Source organism: Solanum stenotomum, chromosome 10 (assembly GCF_019186545.1).
Source record: "Solanum stenotomum isolate F172 chromosome 10, ASM1918654v1, whole genome shotgun sequence".
Lineage (NCBI taxonomy): Eukaryota > Viridiplantae > Streptophyta > Magnoliopsida > Solanales > Solanaceae > Solanum > Solanum stenotomum.
The window spans coordinates 32,848,357-32,867,655 of record NC_064291.1 but is presented as its reverse complement, the minus strand read 5'-3'; the positions used below and the strand labels follow the sequence as shown (position 1 = coordinate 32,867,655).

Genomic DNA, 19,299 nt, shown 5'->3' with positions numbered 1-19,299 from the left:
CCAGCTACAAGATCATCACTATGATAATTGCCAACAGATTGAAGGCTCACCTCATGCACATCATTGGCCTTAGTCAATCAAGCTTCCTTCATGGAAGGAGAGCCTCTGACAATGTCATTTTATGCAAGAGTACATGAACCACTTTAGGAGAATGAAAGGGAAAAAGGCTAATATGATTCTAAAAATTTATCCTGAAAAATCCTTTGACAAACTTGAATGGTCTTTCATCCATAACTCTTTTTTGATTACTTCAATTTCCCTCCTAAGCTATCCAAGTTGATCATGTCATGTATCACCACTTCCTCCATCTCCATCATTGTCAATAGCTCAACCATTGGCTACTTTACCCCTTCTAGAGGAATTAGATAGGGCGACCCTATCTCTCTTTACATCTTTATCATATGCATGAAAAGAATTTCCAGGAGCATAGATGAAGTTGTGAGGGACAAAACTTAGAACCATATTAGCATCTCCATGGTATGGCCCAAGATATCTCATATTTTCTTTGCTGATGATCTTATTATCTTCAGGAGGGCTGATGCCAAAAACTATAACATTGTTAACAAGATCCTGGAAGACTTCTATAAGGCATCTGGACAAAATCTCAACCTTTCTAAATATAAGGTTTTCTCCTCTAGTAATGTTGGGAATGATACTAGTGAAACTTGCTCCAGCATGATCAACACCCAAGCCACTAACTCTTTCGGGAAATATTTAGGGTTCCCTATTTTCCATGCAAAACCCATCCATAGTGACTTCCAATTCATAATTGATAACATGCATGCAAAGCTGGCTGGATGGAAAACTAAATTTCTTAACATGTTGTGAAGAATAGTCTTGGCAAAAGCCTCTATAGCCAACATTCTTTCTAATGTTATGCAATATACTAACATGCCCAACAAAACAACTAAAGTGATTGATATAACCCAAATAAATTTCATTTGGGGAACTAGTGCTACAAAAATCCATCTTATTGGTTGGGAAACTATCACTAAGCCTAAGCAAGATGGGGGACTTAGGTTCCAAAAGAGTACAATTAAGAGCAAAACTATTCATGTAGAACTGGCTTAGAGAATGTACAAAAATCCCAAGGTACTCTAGACAAGAATCATGTACTACAAATATTGTCATAATAAATTACCCACCAGGTAAAAAGCCATTGAATAAAAAACATGGCAATGCATTAGGCAATGCTAGGACATTTATTGTAAAGGAAATAAAGTCAGGTTTTTCGAAGACAAATGGATTTCAAACTACGGAATCATAATGGAATAATTTTGTGGACCATTGAGTGAACAAGACCATGAAACAAAAGTCAGCTTCTTAGTTTCAAATGACAAATGGAACTAGAAAAGTTGGATACCATCCTTACATATGAGTTATCCAACAGAGTCATTGATAGTTTACTCTCAAGCATCAATATCATGGAGGACCATCTCATTTGGGACATCACCAAAGATAACAACTACACTACCAAGAGTGCTTATCACTTTATTGATCACCATTTGGACAAAAAAGAGGAGACTTTCCACACAAATTTCTCCTGGATTTTGAAAATAAAGGCTCCTGACAATATCAAGGCTTTCATTTGGCTATTCTCACATTGCAGACTACTCATTAGTCAACACCTCTATAGCATTGGCCTAAACATAGACCCTTTATGCAAATTTTGTGAAAGGAATCTTGAAAATATGAAGTATATCTTCTTTCACTGCAATTGGGCTACTACATACTGGACGAACGTGACAAACCACAGTACTAATATAACAAGCATAAATTCTACAATGTTGAACACTAGTAGCTGGCATATCACCTCGAAGCACCTAAAAAGGAAGCCTTTCAACAAATGGATCTCTTAGGATACTATCATCCCTTTCAGACTTTGGAACATCTGGATCAGTAGGAATGAAATTATCTTCAATAGTAAGAAAAACCAAATCCCGATAGATCGTGCTATTGCTTAGGTAATTATTTCACTTCCTAGACCTAACAGTAGCTAAGGCAACATCCACAAGAATCCTCATTCATATTCGATGTCATCCTCTAGTTAGGAACACTTACAAACTCAACACTGATGGGGCTGCCCCAACCAAACCTGGCCAAGGAGAAATTGGGGGCGTGATCAGGGACCATAACTGCAATTGAATTACTGGCTTCGTGAAAATATGCTTGCACATGACCGTGGTGCAAGCTGAAATACTAACCATTATGTATGGACTGAGACTCGTTGTTAGCAGAAATCTCAAGCCACTTGAGATAAACTCTGATTAAGCAATATCAATGCTTAATAATGACTACACACTTCTTAATAATGTTATTTTGAAATGTAGGTACTTGATGAAGGAACCGGGTATCACAACCATCAAGCACGTGTACATGGAGGAGAATAGAGTGACAGACGAGCTGGCTAATGAGGGAGAAAGGTGACTCTTTTTGGAAGAAACGACATTTTTGGATATTTCCCCAGTGTATGCTATAGAAGTTGTGCAAGCAGACACTCTTGGAACTACTTCTGTTAGGAGAATCAAGCCATGTAATATTAACAATATAGGCCATCAAATGACATCTGATCATGTAATGGGTACATCCCAAAACAATATATCCTTACCACCATGAAATCAATATAATATCTCTTATTTACCAAAAATTAAAAAAAAGGATGTGTTGAGATAGAATATAGATCTGTTTATGTTGGTGAGGGAAGGGAGAAGAAAATATATATTTTCAAACTCCAACTTCTAGATATTAATAATAATTTGACGACTCTAACTTAATTAATACTCCCTTTTTCTCATACTAATTGATCACTTTTCTTTTTACACACATATTAAGAAATAATAAATAAAAAGATAATTTTATTAATTCACCTTTTGAAAAACATGTTAGAAATTTTACAAACAAATGTGAACACTTTCAAAAAGAATTAATTACAAGAGTAATACAATAAAAATTTAATTAATGTTTTCTTGATTTAGTAAGATAAACAACAAATATGGACAACTATTTTTAGTAGCATAATCAACTAATATGAGACGGAAGGATTGTATATTAAATACTACTTCCATCCACTTTTAATTGTGATAGTTTCCTTTTTAGAGTCAAACTATAAAAATTTTGACTAACATTTTACGATATATTTTTTCATCATATTGATATGCAAAACAATTGGAATTTATAGTACTTTTCGTATAGTTTTTTAATATCTAAATTTTTTGTTTGAAATATCGAATTAATGTAATCTGATTTAACTTTGAAAATTAGTCAAATTGACTTTCGAAAAGCGTAACATGACAAATAAAAATGGACGGAGGAGGGAGTAGAAAAAAATTAAGTGGAGCCCACTTACGAGTTTTATTGAATTGATAAATATTTAAAAGTTGTTATGAACTAAGTAATTTATCTCTACCATCATTACCTTGTTTAAACCCTTTGAATAGAATTCAGATAGGGCTTGAAGAAGGTTTTGAGAAAGTAGAGAATGGCGTCTGCTTCCACAACTCTGGGCATTTCCATTAGACTTGGATGTTCCAGCAATGAACATCTCCTTTTGGGTCAGCCCAGAAGTAGAACTAACATTGCCTTGCCATTTCACTCTTCTTCCTCTCGTCTTGTTACTTTCTCTCGCCGTCGAAACAATTCTGCTATCACTTCTTCCAACAAAAAGAAAAAGGTACTACCTTTGTAAATAACCAGTTTTCTCTCCAATTTATTTTGATATTTAAAGGGGTAGATGCTATTCTTTTAGATTATCTTGTGGGTGGGAAGGAGGAAAAATTGAAGAGGGGCAAGAGCGAAAATGCCTTTACTAGGGATTAGAGCATATGAGCAGTACATACACATGAAGAATTTAGGGTAGTTCTTTTTTAGAATTGTTTTTTCATAAAGAATGTATCAAATATTAAGTGAGAATTGAAAAGAAATTGAAGTTTATTAAAGTTTTCTACTCTGGTAGTATGCTAAAAGTTTGAGTTTAAATTTTATTTCCTACTGATTCCCTTCCCATGGTCACCATTGAGCAATTTTCTTGTGTTTTCTGATATAGGTTGTTGTTTATGGATTTATTATTTACTTGAATCATTAGAAACTTTAATGTGCTTGTATGTGTAATTACGTTATGCTTCGCAAACATATGCTAAGGGATGATTGATGGTGGTGCCCCTGGTTGCCTAGACACGAGCAATTCTGATTTATATGATTGTTTTAGGTAGAACCAAGTTAATACACTGAAAAATGTTCCAAGTCAATATCATAGTTCTTCATGTGTCATATTGTTGTAGTTGAATAGAGCAAAGGAAAAACATCATAATCGCCGTGACTTTTTGTTTATGTTTAGCATCTTAAGGAAATTGCACCTTGTAGGCTTGTAGGAAATATTATATGGGTAGGGTTGGAATGATGGCACAACCCTACGCAAATCAGAGATCTTTCACTTGAATATTCAAACTATTTTCCTCGACTAGAAGTTTTTTAGAAACATATCTTTGTTTTGCTTTCTTACACATACTTGCTCATGAACTTTGATATCATCAACCCCTTCTTTACAGCTGAATTATTGTATTACACACCTTTTACTATTGTTTGCTAAACCCGAGGCTCTGTTTGCTTCCTGTTTAGAGTTCACCTAGGAAAGATACGGAGCAAGTTGATGATATAGATGAAGATGCTTTTGAGGCACTCTTTCAGCTGCTGGAAGAAGATCTGAAAAATGATGAGCTATCCTTGGATGATGATGATATAACTGAGGAGGACCTCGCGAAGCTTGAACGTGAATTGGAGGAAGCACTGAAGGATGATGAACTACTAGGAGAAATTGACTCAATTGCCAATGAGAACATTGAAAGTAGTATGGCTGAAGATGAAGAAGCAGTAGCAGAAGATGCCAATGAAGATGAAGATATGCTAGTGAAATTGAAAAATTGGCAACTTAAGAAACTGGCATATGCCTTGAGAAAGGGACGGCGTAAGTTAAATGTAAGCTGCAATCTTAATTAAGTCTTCTCAAATTCAGATACCGCAATTTTATTACAGCTACTCATTACTCATGAGTTTTAAGGCCACTTTGGTTGTACTCTGGCTCTTCGCGCATTCCAGCATTAAGCATATGGTACTATGAACATTTGTGCCATCTATCCATGTGTTTAAAGTTTTCAAATGCTTGGGCAAAATTTACCTTTGCTAATCTCATCTTTCCTATATATTTTCATTCTTCAGATTCCATCGTTTTTGTAGCATATAGCTGGACATCTGCTTTTGGCTTGCATTGTATTCTTGACGTTAATTAGTGAAAACTATACTTATTTACACCGGAAGCTTATTATTGATTATTTTGCATTTGGTATTCAGCTTTCTGCTAGATAAACTCATCATAAGTATAGATTGGAAGTTTCAGAACGTGTCGCAGAATTAGAAGAGCAGAAAAATATGGAACTGCTTCTTCTAACCGCTACTACCTATGTAAAGAGAATATGTCTAGTGGTGATAATTTAGAACTTATATTTACCCTTCCCGTCCAGATAAAAAATCTTGCTGCTGACCTATGCCTTGATAGAGCTGTTGTTCTTGAAATGCTTCGCAATCCTCCACCAAATCTTGTGTTGCTGAGTGCTGCCTTACCTGATGAACCTGTCCCCAGAATGTTAGAGCCTGAAAGCAAACCCCTGGAAACTGTTCCCATCGAGATGAGTGATGCTGCGAAGCCAGATGCTAAGGTGGAAACGCCAGTTCATGTGATGCAAAGTAATTGGTCTGCTCAAAAGAGACTAAAGAAAGTCCAATTGGAAACCCTTGAACAAGTTTATAGGCGATCGAAGCGGCCCACTGTGAGTCCCTTTACTTCTCTATTTGTGTTTGATGCCCTTTTAGTCTGTTGGTAAATTTTCATAGCTGAATACAGAACTTCTGCATATTATTGCTTAATTCTGCGCTTGAACAATGGGACTTTGGTGTGAGTAAATAGAAAACTATCCAATCTGAAATATCATCTAGTCTGGGATATGAATATTAGTGACTGAGGCTGACAATGTTGTGTGGTGGCTCTTGCCACCTTGGATCTTAGGGACCAAGTATAATCTGGGATAAGTGAATCTACTTTCTTGCTCTCGATATCCAAATCTCAACACATATGTCCTCTCTGTATGCATTTCCCCTTTTTATCTGTGTTTGTTGTTTTCATGTTTATCTTTTTTCTGCAATTTCCTTATTTCTTCGGGATGAGCATGGATGTGATGAGAATATTAAGACACCTGTTCAGTTTAAAATAAATAAATATTAAGACACCTATTCAGGTTATCTGTTCTACTCTAATATCTTTGTAGTTGGTAGTTGAATAGAAATTGCCAAAAAATTCAGTGAATTGAGTGATTACTGCAAGCTGTATACCAAAAGTCAGAGATTGAAGATAGTAATAACTTTAGTACTGTGTTGATAAATCTAAGAAATGATGTCCTAGAATGGCAACCCATTGCGATCGGCACCTCTTATTGGTTTATCTATGTGTTCAATCAACTTAATACCTTTCTTCCCTCTATTCATGGTTCAAATGTGTCCTAGTTCCCCTATTATTAGGAACCACCAAGTTAAAGTACTTGGATCACATAATTGAACCCTATCATCAAAATCCCAACTTATTTGGGACTGAGGTGTAGTAGTTGTCGTACATAATTGAAGTTATGCTTGTATTACTATTTTCAGTCACCAGATGACTAGTTTTTTTTTTCTCCATTTAAAAAATTGGAGGTAGGGGAGGGGATTCAATGACTAGTTTGAAGTGGTTGGATGTCAGGGTTCTTCTCGTTTGCTCTGTAAATTGATGATGTTTCTCTTTTTAATGCACAATTGACTGAATTAGTATGTCGTACCTGTTTCTCTTTTACATCCCGTGGTATCATTAATTGATATAACTGGGGATGCTGATGATTTGTTTCGAAAACCCAGTCTGAGTTAGTAGGCACTGCTAAGTCATTCTATTATTGCACTTCATGTGTGACTCGTGACTCCTCATATTGATATCTCCAAACTCTACGATTAAATGGATGATATGTGGCTTGCTTGTTGATGTAGTTGCATACAATTGCTAAGTGCTATACCTAGAATGAAACAAAGAACATTGTTATCCTTATACTCTATTTGTTGTGGCTATGCAGAATGCCATGATTAGCAGCATTGTGCATGTGACAAATGTGCCTCGGAAAAGAGTTCTGAAATGGTTTGAAGACAGACGGTCTGAAGAAGGGGTTCCTGCACATCGACTTCCATACCAGCCATCGTCTATATCTGAATAGTACTTTCCTTGTAAATACCAAGTAATTTCTACATGTGAAACTGGGATACCGTCAGCTTCCTTTGGCTATTTATCTTACTGAAGCTATAACAACAGGAGTAAATAGCAATATCCTCTGTAAAGAAAAGACGGTTATGAACAAAAAGAAATGAACATCTTTATAGCTTTTGTCTGTTCCTATCTTCTTTAGGTCTATTGAGTCCAACTATGTATACGTTTTTTCTAACATTCCAGCATATCTCGTGTTTTGAACACTACAAGTTCTTGAGGTACTAAAAATATATATATTTTTTAAAAAAATAAAAATTGACGGGGTGAGGGGTGGGGGGCCGTGAGGTCAGGGTATGGAATTAGGTAAAAGATGACATTTTAAAAATCCACTTCAACCCGCTCAGCATCCCATCCCATCCGCCCTGTACAACTTTAAACTCATTCTGCCCTGCATAGCCTTAAATCTGCCCCATTGTCATCCCTAAGCGCACGATGGGCATAAATGATACTCATATGGAGCTCCATCAAGGCCTTTCGCTAGCCCTTGCATACAATCTAAACATTTGTGAAGTTGAAATTGATGCTACAAAGGTGCTTCAACACCCTCCTTCCCTTTTTGCTAACATTATGGATGATGAAAGCAGTTATGCATTGAGAAAATTGAAAAATCTCCTAATCCAACATAATTAATTACAGGAAGGTAGCTCATACACTAGCAACCGAAAAATCCAAAAAAGTTAAAATAGTAACTCAAGTAAAATGTTTAATGAAATTTCCACCATAAACACAAGAGAGTTTACAACACGATTCATTTGGACAATTTATTATTAGGGAAGTTAATAAAATGGATTGTAATAATATAACCAAACTTGGTAACCTAAGTATTTTGAATTCCAATGTAATAGGCAGTAAAATAAAGCTAAAAATATAAAATAAAATTGTAATAGCCAGTAATATAGATATACAATAGTAATGTATTTCATCTATTAATCTTCTATTTCATAATAATTGCTCTTATATTAAAAATAGTTATCCTAATTTAATTATTTAGTTTATAAAATGAAAAGAATTTTATTATATATTTATTTTTCTAACTTAGTATCAAATAACTATATAAAATACTAATAATTAAATTTAAAATTTTATAACATTATATAAAAATAAATGATAAAATAATAAATAAAGTATACATGTTCTGATTTTTGTCTAGTAATATATAAAATATTTTCTCTTATGGGAGTTTGCACAAAGCAAGCTCCGGCCAGACAACCTGCTTGTTTGGCATAGTGGTATTTTTGTAATTATTTTGCTAAAATCTATTGTACTTTGTGCTATTGACCATGTACTTTTTTTCAAATTTGACAAAGCAACTAGACTACTATTTCGTTTCTTTATACACTTTATATTGAAAGTATGAGACTACTTCACATTGGTGTTTAATTTTAAAGAGCCTGTTGACAAGCATCATTGCATTATGAACCGGAGGATTTGAAGTAATTCACATTTATGTTAGCACTAACTAATTATTATATGCAAAAATCTTAATTATAGAAAATTTTTTATGAGTGTTTATCCAAAGTAATCAAAAAAATTGAGCATCCAAAGTGAGAAAAAAACAGTGTATCATACAATTTTCACAATGTTATTAGAACTTTAATATAGAAATATTCTTTAAAAGTATTTTTTTTTATAAAAAACAATTAAAAAATGTAAAAGATTAGCATAATGAAATATTTTTAAGTGCAATCAAATTTAAATTATTCTAATTTTTAAGAATGAGTTATATAATGAAGAAAGTATATCTTATCAATACCTCAAAATAACTAAGCTCATACTTAAGGGAATACTTGGTTAAGAGACAAAATATACAAGGATTAATATTATAGATATTATATTGAGAATTTAATGTAACTATTAGACATTAGTAATGTAAAAATTCTAATTTAAAAATTAGTGATGCATGAATTAGTAATGCAACAATACAAAAAATTTCACATAACTTACCTGATTTATGAGAAAAATAACCAAATGTTATATGAATTAATAATGATTTTTATATATGTTGATTAAGTTTTAAGTGAAGTAAATAAAATATACAATTTTTAACATTACTTTTCAATTTTTTTAAAAAAATAAAGGACAATGTCCACTCACATAAATTTTTTGAGAAAGAAGAGCAAGATAATTTATCACTATTACAAATATTTATAATTTATTTTAGATTAAAAAAATTAAAATTATTTAATCAAAATTACTTAAAATTATTAAAGTTAATAATATTTATCACATATTCATTTTACCATACTGTTTACTACCATATGAATATATATAACTTATTCCAATTTAAAATTTAAAATCATTTAATCAATATTAATTAAAAATTAATTTATAAATAAATATTAGATCCGTGCACTATGCAAATCTCTTCATCACTAGTACATAAGTATTCTCTTATTGTATTGTATAAGTAGCGATTAGACATCAAACAGCCAACACACCATCGACATGTGTTTCTTATGAATAAGAATAAATTAAGGGGTATTTTGATCATTTAAGGCTTTCCACTTGAGAGCTTTAGGCTTTAATTGTATTGTACTATATGTTATATTGGATGAACATTTCTCATAATAGACAAAAAAAAAAACACCTACCTCCGTAGTTTATTCTTTTTCCACGTGGGTCCTATGCTAAAGTTGAGCAGCTTCAACATATTTTCGAGAAAAAAAAGTTTCTCTTTGCTTCACTATAATTTAATTATTTATCAAGAGAAAAAAGGTAGTCATTAATATTTCGAAAATTTATTTAGGCTACTCATTTTCGTGTTAAATTTAGATTTTTTATGTATAGCTTTTAAAACTCGTTTGGATTGGCTTAAAAGTTGACCAAATCTACTTTTAAATTATTTTTAGCTATTGAAAGTGTTTAACAAAGTTAAAAATGTAAAGTGACTTAAACAGGTTAAAAACAAACAATAAAAATCTCTATACTTTTTTATTTTTTAATTTAAAAGTCATTTAAATTTGACTTTAAAAAATTACTTTTTAAAAGATATATTTTTTCCAGCCAAGCCAAACAAGCTCTTCTTACTTTGAATGTCGTTGAAATTTAAGTACATTTTATAATTATTTTAGGTAAAAGAAAATGGTAAATGATGAAGTAAAAGATTTCAATTATGAAAATCCTAGCAGGGATCCATCACGTCAAATTTTCGAGAAAGAAGAATGAAACTATCACACAAATATATATAACTTTTTGGATCAATAATTTAAAATTGTTTAATCAAACACCATTTAAAATTATTTATCCCGTATTCATTTTACACTTAATTAGATAATCTATTACCACAAATATAAAGTTGATTTTTATTTAAAAAATCAAATTATTTAATTAATATTATTTTAAAAGTTAATATTGTGCCCGTCTCTACGGGCTATTTCCTCACTAGTGTGTATAATTCCATATATATATATATATATAAAATAATAAAAGGGGGCTATGGGTCATATTTGATTGATTAAAAAAAAAGAGAGATGGAGAAAGTATAAAAAAGTGGAGTTGATAAAATATCTATCATGGGCAAAACAGTAATAACAACTTTGGCTCCAAGGAGAAACAATAGCACTTTTTATTAAGCCAGCAAAAATAGGTGGTCCCGATACGTTGTACCTACTTAAAAGTTTAGAACAATTAATCAAAGCCGTTAATCCTATCGAATCTAAAGGCTAATATTTGTCCACGACAGTTACGTATCAACCTTTGATTCAGCCGACAACTTATGGCTTCAAAAGCATCCACGATCACCTCTTTATATCCGTCAGATATGAAACTGATCCAACGGTTATTATTCCATAAAACTGCTTCCTCTCTCTCCTCTCCTTGTTTAACATTCATGTCCCGCTATTTCTATTTTTTTCTGAATATCTGAATCTTCATACAATACAATACAAAACTCTACTTTCCCTTAATTAAGTGTATCTAAGCTTGTTTTTTGAGTGTAGAGGAAAATGCAAGAGCAAGCGACAAGTTCTATTGCCGCTAGTTCACTACCTTCAAGTAGTGAGAGATCTTCTAGTTCAGCTTTACATCTTGAACTCAAAGAAGGTAATTTTTTTTTGTATTTTAAATTTTAAATTCAACTTCTTTGTATTTAATTTTGATGAATTTATGGAGTAAGTCTTTCGGTTTTGTTTCATTTCGAGAAAGTTGGGTTCTTGGGGAAAGGAGTAGTAAAAAGATTGTTCATTTTTTCCTTAAAACTAAGATTTAATTTTGGAGTTTCTGATATGGGTTTTGAAGAATATATGTGTGTGTGTGTGTGTGTTTTTTTTAAAAAAGTTGGGATTTTGGGGGTGAAAGAATGTTAAGAGTAAATTTTGTTTTGTGTTTTTGAAGGTATGGAGAGTGATGATGAGATCAGAAGAGTGCCGGAGATGGGCGTAGAAGCGACGGGAACCACGTCAGCTTCTGGCAGAGATGGAGCTTCGGCCGCCGGTCAAGCTCAACCATCAGCTGGGACTCAAAGGAAGAGAGGAAGAAGCCCAGCTGACAAAGAAAACAAAAGGTTAAAAAGGTAAAAAAAAATCATGCCACGTAGGTGTATCCACTTGTCATTTCATGACGTGTCATTTGTTATGGGCTTCCACACTTTGTTTTGTTTTTTTGATACCAGTGGCATTTTAGTTAATATTGTTTTTTTTGTGGGGGTGAAAAAGGTTGTTGAGAAATAGAGTGTCAGCACAGCAAGCAAGGGAGAGGAAGAAAGCATATTTGATAGATCTGGAAGCAAGGGTGAAGGAATTGGAAACAAAGAATGCAGAACTTGAAGAGAGGTTGTCTACTTTGCAAAATGAGAACCAAATGCTTAGACATGTAAACATTCTTTTCACTCCTACTACTTACTTCTATTTTTGCAAAAGAATTACTCATGTATATATCCTATTTGCTTGGGGGAATTGTATTTGAACACAAGCTATTGGATCACAGGCATTGTTTAATTTGAAGATTGTTGATTAATTCTTACTATATAAGTTTAAACAACCTTTGATAGTATGGGTGGATAGCAAGACAACATACTACTGCCTACTAGCCGCCCACCCTAATTTGTGTCTTTTACAATCTCTTATATAAGGTCATGTCCTCGGTAAGTTGAAAGTGCGCCATGTCCAATCTATTCACTCTCTCGAATACTTCTTCCGCTTACCTCCCCTTCTCCTGAATTCATCCATTGCCAATCTCTCACACCTCCACACTTATGCATTCGTCCATCTTCTCTTCACATAGCTGAATCTCTTCCCGCATCTTAATCTCTATCGAAACCACTCTCACCTTGTTTCAAATATCCTCATTTTATTCTATATCTCCTAGTATATATGTCCACACATCCATCACAATATCTTCATTTCCACAACTTTCATCTTTTGAACGTGAGAGTTCTCGACTAACATGTACTTGGCCCCATACAATGTAGTTGGTCTAACCGTCACTATGTAGAATTTTTCTTTAAGTTTTGGTGGGACCTCCTTATCACTCGAAACTCCGTAAGCAAGCCTCTACGTCATACACCTTGCGCCAATACAATGAGTGACATCCTCGTCAATCACCCCATTTTCTTGGATAACAGACGAATATACTTGAATGGAGTATAGCACCCAAAGGTATGGCCTATTGGTCAATGAAGTGGTTGAGAGCCATAAGGTCTCAAGTTCAAATCCCAATGGAGAAAAAAAGCTTCTAGGTGATTCTTTCCGTATGTCCTTGCCTTGGTGAACAGAGTTACCTGGTACTTGATGCTGGTGGGAGGTGGTAGGTATTTCAGGGAATTAGTCAAGGTGGGGAATTAGTCAAGGTGCGGAAAAGCAGGTCCAAACATCACTGCCTTAAAAATAAATTAGATGAATGGGGTATCATGCAGAAACAGTTTAGGAGCTCTGTCATTCCTTTGGTTTAGCTCACTTTTATATTGGGCTTTCGTTATGTCTCATCAATTATTTATCAAACATTGAAGAGGAGGAGACAGTATGAATTATCAACAATATGCTATGACTTCAGCCTCCTGAAGTTACATTAGTATTATGTGTTTTCTGGGCAGTAGAAATGTACTAGCTTATGAACATAGATCAAAGCATGGTAGCTTTCTCACCTTCTATATTCTCAAATATACCTTTATACTGACCATCATATGTGTCCAGAGCATTTAAGCTGAACAAATGATGGATGAGTAAAGTGGTCTTGTAGCTTCCATAGTATATCTGCTAGCAAGCGATGTGAAGAATTTCTTAATCATCCATGAAATGTGACGTCAGGTTTCTACTCTTAGTTATTACCTTGTAGTAAATCTAAGAAATGGGCTCATGTTAATTGGAAAGTGTAGAGATTACTTAGGTACAATTGTCAAGGCTTGTCTGCGTGAACATATAGTACCAGTTACTGGTTCCTATAAATTTCGATCTTGAGCGTATGTTGTATCTATACACATTCTTCAGCCTCTTTTTTAAGTCACAGGTGTGGCTAGTTCATATTAACCCTTTCTTAATACGCTCCGTCTCTTGCCAGTTAAGATTGGTTCTTATCTATTATATTCTTCTGGGCTTATTTCTGCATCTCTCTTTCAAGTTAGCTGGGGTTTGCAGATATATGTAAAATAACTATAAGTTGAGTCTTGCTGAAAATCAATAAAGACATCTTAGAAATTGCAACTTTATGTGACTGTCAGTCAACCTTGGATTTATCACGATTAAACAGCTCATTGTTGGAGTGCCATTGACATGACTGTTTCCAGTAGCAGATGCTGCTAACTAACAAAATTGCATTTCTAAACAAAACATCAACTTTCATGATTTCACATTGCATGTCCAATCGGCCCATATGAATATCCAAAGACCACACAAAAAGGATTTCAAATGCTGCAATCTTTCCATGCTGTAAATTTGCTTTCTTAGGAGATGGTCAAAAGTAAATGGTGTATATTGTTGACTTCTTTTGTTATAATCTGCAGATATTGAAGAACACAACAGCAGGTGCACAGGAAGGGAGGAAGTAAACATATGATCGATCTTATCTCTACATCGACTCGATATGTCATCATTCTTGTTTAGATCCTCTGTGGGCAATGAAGAGAAAATCTCTTCTGGATTTGAGAATGCATGCTTGTTTAGGGTGGATTGTTCTGATTTGATGCATTGCATACTTACTACTCTTAGGCGTTGTCGATTATATATTATCAGCAGAAAGTGAAGAATAGGATTGTGGCTATGCTATTGTTAAAGTCACCAGCATTTGGCAAGTTGCATGGACTATCTTGGATGATATATGCTACAATTACCTGTAACCTTTGCTAGCATTCCCTTGTGAGTTGAAATCTTCATTGAAAACCTAATCGCTGTACTGATAAAACTCGGTGTAAAAGAATTTGTGCAATTAGCTACATTCAAATTTGTTTAAACCTGAAATTCATTATGTTAACTAGTTAAATTGTTAGGTTTGCATACAAGCAATGAAATTGATCCAAACCTGATTGCTCCTCTGAAAATGTAATAAAAATAAAGAAAGTAGAGAGGTAAATATTTAGGTTGAAATAGCAAAAAGAAAGAGATAAATTCCAATCTGATTATTTTTGTACGATAGATTGATGATCACACTAATATTACTCCTAAAGAGAATCAAGCCGTTGTTGTACATATAATTTGATTTTTTGAATTGGGGTGAAATTCTACAAAGAACTATGGTTCAATTATAATTATTTAATTACCAAATATAATTTGTAATGAAGCTCAAAAGAGATGACTTATTATTTTTCTTTTGAAGGAATGCTTTTACAATAATTTTATAGGGGAAAATTGACTTGGTCCCAAAGTTAGGGTTCTTAAATTTTCTTTAAAAGACAGAAGGAAATGACACAAATATCCCTTAGATTATAACCGAAATTTCAGAGACATACCTTAACTAAATTAAGATCTTATTATCTCCTGAATTTATTGTTTGGTAATGTCATACATCTTTTGGCTTACGTGACACACTTCGTGACTCCATGTAGTTGAGGCGCGTAAGAGATGTTTGGATATCCGTAAGCCAAAAAGATGTATGAAATTACAAAAAATGGGTTCGAGGGTAATATGACCTTAGTTTAGTTAATGTATGTCTATGGATTTCTGTTATAGTTTAGAGGTATTTGTGCCTTATCCCTTACAAAGTTCGTAAAATTTGATCATTTGATCCCAATTTTAATAGGTATATCAATATCCTTCTTTTTATGGAACCATTTGTCTAAATGAAATGATTTGAAATAAATAGAAGAAATGAAGTTTTTTCTTATTTTGGTTCAAGAAGAAATGAATGTAAAAGTTTCAACTATTCTCATTTGAGATCATGTTTTTGGACATGAGTTTCATGCGAAAATAAAGTTATTCTTTGATTAAAAAATATTATTTCACTTGAACTAGTTTTCAAAATTATCTTTTTTTTTTTTGTAGAACTATATTAATGGTAGTATTGGGTATTAGTACTAGACAGTGGATCAACTTATCATTGGGTTGTCCAACAGATTTTATTTTGGGTCTAATTTGGGCTTTTTTTTTGTCTATTTTTTCCATGATTTTGTCTTCTTTAACCAATAAAACGAGCCTTGCCCTCAAATTTAACTTTTAAAATAGTACTTAGGGTGTAAACATTTTTCCTCAATTACTATATTTTTATAGTGTCATTCAAAAAAATGAAGAATTTCCTTTTCCTCTCGTAATAATAGATAAGAAAAAAAATTAATACATATGTAAACTAATTTGTTTCTTTTCCTCTCATAAGAAACTTGAATTTCGAGACTATGGCAGAACAACAATTTACAACACAAAATATGCACATTGGTACATTTGTAAAATACACAGGTTAATAAGAGTTTTGTAAATCATGCTATGAAAATGACATACTTTACCTCCCAAGATTCAAACTAACTGAACTTTGCTCAACGTCTTAAAATGTTTTCTTTCATCATTTTCATTACGAGAATTGCAAATTGTTACTTTTCGATGTATCCAAATATCTTCAATTTCTAAAAATTAAACCAATCTTGTATATCTGGCCCCTAAAAATAGTCAACCTGATTCAGATAAGAGACCAATGCCAAACAAATTGGGACCTAGGAGAAAGTTGAAAAAACAAAAAAGTAATCCTAAAATTTAGCTTCTATATTTTTCAAATGAATTTAACCTTTGTGCATTGATAGTGAAAATGTCATGTTAACTACATATAAACGTCCATAAGAAGTGGAATTAGCAACTTAAAAAACAAGGCACTAACTACAGTAATAAAGTGAAAATAATCTATATTATTGGTGTATATAAGTTAAATGATATCAATTTATATAAGTTAAACCCTTCCCAAATTAGAAACTAGATATATAATTGAAGCAATAATGAAGCCACATACTTAAAGCTTCAAGTTTTTTCTTAAATTCTTACATTATGTGTATACAAGTTAAATTCCTTACGTTATCAATATATAGAAGTTAAATCCTACCCAAATTAGAAGCTAGATACATAATTAAAGTAATAATGATGATAAATATACCAAAAACTTCTAGTTGTTTCTTAATACAATACATTATCTGTGTATATTTACGTTATCAATGTATATAACTTAATCTTCACCAATGGACCAAAGCTAGTAGAGGTTATATATCCGGGCAACAGAACAAGAATTATGACATCAAGCTGGTGCCTGGTTGTAATAGAATTTATACAGAACTAAAGAGAGCAGAATAATAGTCAGAGGTGTATCCAGAATTTTGAGATGATGGGTGCACTGTTATAAAAAATGTTGATCTATGATATAAATTTGATCGGTTTGACATTTAGTTTTTTACTATTGATAACCGTTAAAAATTTAAAATTACAGGTCTAAAATTAATTCTTATATATATATATATATACCAATTTTCACTTAGAGAAGTGTTATCTTATTTTAGAAAGAAAAATAAAACAAGATAAATATAAAATTCAAAGTTCTAACCTCGTGGAGAGAGGTGCACCCAATCGTAATCACATTATGTGATACTTCAAGTGTGGGTTCGTACATCTATATTTCAATATTTTTCTTAAAATATAACACTACAATATATGATCTCGGGAGGGGACCATGGGTTCACGTGAACCCGGTGACCCCCTTAGATACGCCTATGATAATAGTCATTGAAGTTATGAAGTGTGGAAACTAAGATTCAAATCGCACCAAGTTTAGAAACAAGATCTTATGCAGAAGAATGTACAAATACAACTAGGTGCCTACTGGAAAAAAATAGGACGTGGTCATTGCACTATTCAATTATGTAAGCAATAAGCTCTTAAAATCAGTAGACAAATAGAAGTAAGCACACTACTGTATTCTCTATTATGAGCCAGAAAATTTTAGATATATTCAAATGTAAACAGAACAAGTTTTTACATTTGCATTAAGACCTAAACCAGAAGAAAGTTGCAAATAAAATTGGAAAACATTATCCTCTGTACCGAACACACCCTTGATTAGACAAGTTTTTTCTCTAACATGGAGTTCATAAATTTCAGACAATACTTTCATGAAATTGTATTAAAGGTGGACAAACTCGTAATAAGAAAGAAAGCATCACTATAGAAGCAAGGAGTAATTGCATTAAGACATAATCCTCCTGGTAATGAACTTATAACTGTACAAAATATGCACTCAATCATCCGGGAAAGTACAACCTCAAGACTTTGGCTAGTGATAAGAGAGCAACACGTGATGTGAAAATTACGATCACAACACAGTTTAAAGTTTTGAGCCATGCACTATTGATTTATCCAAAATGAAAAGAAAAAAGAACATGAATGACACTGTCACGCCCCGAACTACCCCCGAGACGCGGACACAGGACCTAGGACCACAAGTGATCCCAAGCTAACCCTGTTGGCATGATCATGAGCATACTAAAGATAATAAACTGATGCGGAAGCTAAATCATAAATAAAATGAAAAAATGGGGAATACCCATATACCATAACTGAATATATAAAATCTGAGAGTTTAATACAAAAGAAATATCAAACTCAAAACACTAAGCTGAATCTATATATGTCTGAAATAAGCCTCTAAACTAACTAGAAGTGCTGGGACAGGCCCCAGCTAAGTCTAGCAAAACTGAAACTAAAGGACTGAAAACTAAAAGATGACATCTATTGTCCTCGAAGAATGAGGACTCACCACTATGCTGCTGAACTGGAGATTGGGAACCGATCTAAGCGTGATCTGGATGCTGAGAACCTGGACCTACATCACGAGAAGATGTAGCGCACGTATGCGTCAGTACTTGAAAGGTACTGAGCATGCAGGATAGAGTAAAACTGAAATAACGTATAACTAAACAAAGCAATAAAGTAATGACATAATCTGAACATGATATAGATACTGAATACTAAGCTAACTGAATGCAATGACCAAATTTATAACATGCTGAAACTGAATACTGACTGTACTGAAATATGGTCAATGCAATAGAGTTCTGACTGAATTGTGGGAGCTACTAATAATCGACATAAAACCACATGAGCTAAATGTGGAGTCCGATGTATACACCCCATCGAGAGGACCCAACATACCCTACCAGAGGTATAGAGGCATGCTGGCGTGATCACTAAACTGATGTTGCCCACAAAGGGGACTTACACCTACGTGACTCGTAGTTTTGGGACTATATGGGTACGCTGAACCCTAGTCCAACTCGGTATTATGCTACTCCCAATGAATTAAGTAGTTAACTGGTTATGACTGAATTTCTGTGAATACTGGATAGCTCGAACTGAACATGCAAACTGAGAATGCAACAATTAATCTGATAATGATGCATTAATAACTGAGGCATGTATAACTGAATACTGAAATATCTGACCTAGCATGTGTAATTCAAGAACTAAAGAAATACGTAGCTAGGGTTCTGAAATTCATGCAATAAACTGTGAAATAACATGATAATTTGATTTGGAACATGTAAATAACTAATTCATGATGATCTGTTGAAATTCTAG

At 33.3% G+C, this 19,299-nt stretch overlaps 2 protein-coding genes across 2 annotated transcripts; both read left to right on the top strand.

The window, feature by feature from the left end:
- Window positions 1-3,418: 3,418 nt before the first annotated feature.
- Window positions 3,419-7,455, top strand: LOC125842460 (protein OVEREXPRESSOR OF CATIONIC PEROXIDASE 3). Its single transcript, XM_049521755.1, has 4 exons — window positions 3,419-3,670; window positions 4,615-4,971; window positions 5,514-5,819; window positions 7,143-7,455. Exons 1-4 carry the CDS (start codon window positions 3,479-3,481, stop codon window positions 7,278-7,280), a joined length of 993 nt encoding a protein of 330 aa, XP_049377712.1. The 5' UTR covers window positions 3,419-3,478; the 3' UTR covers window positions 7,281-7,455.
- A 3,753-nt stretch (window positions 7,456-11,208) lies between these two features.
- LOC125841199 (transcription factor HY5) lies at window positions 11,209-14,615 on the top strand. The gene is made up of 4 exons (XM_049520273.1): window positions 11,209-11,371; window positions 11,663-11,840; window positions 11,983-12,139; window positions 14,265-14,615. The coding sequence occupies exons 1-4, from the start codon at window positions 11,275-11,277 to the stop codon at window positions 14,307-14,309; spliced, it is 477 nt and encodes a 158-aa protein (XP_049376230.1). The 5' UTR covers window positions 11,209-11,274; the 3' UTR covers window positions 14,310-14,615.
- Window positions 14,616-19,299: the final 4,684 nt, after the last annotated feature.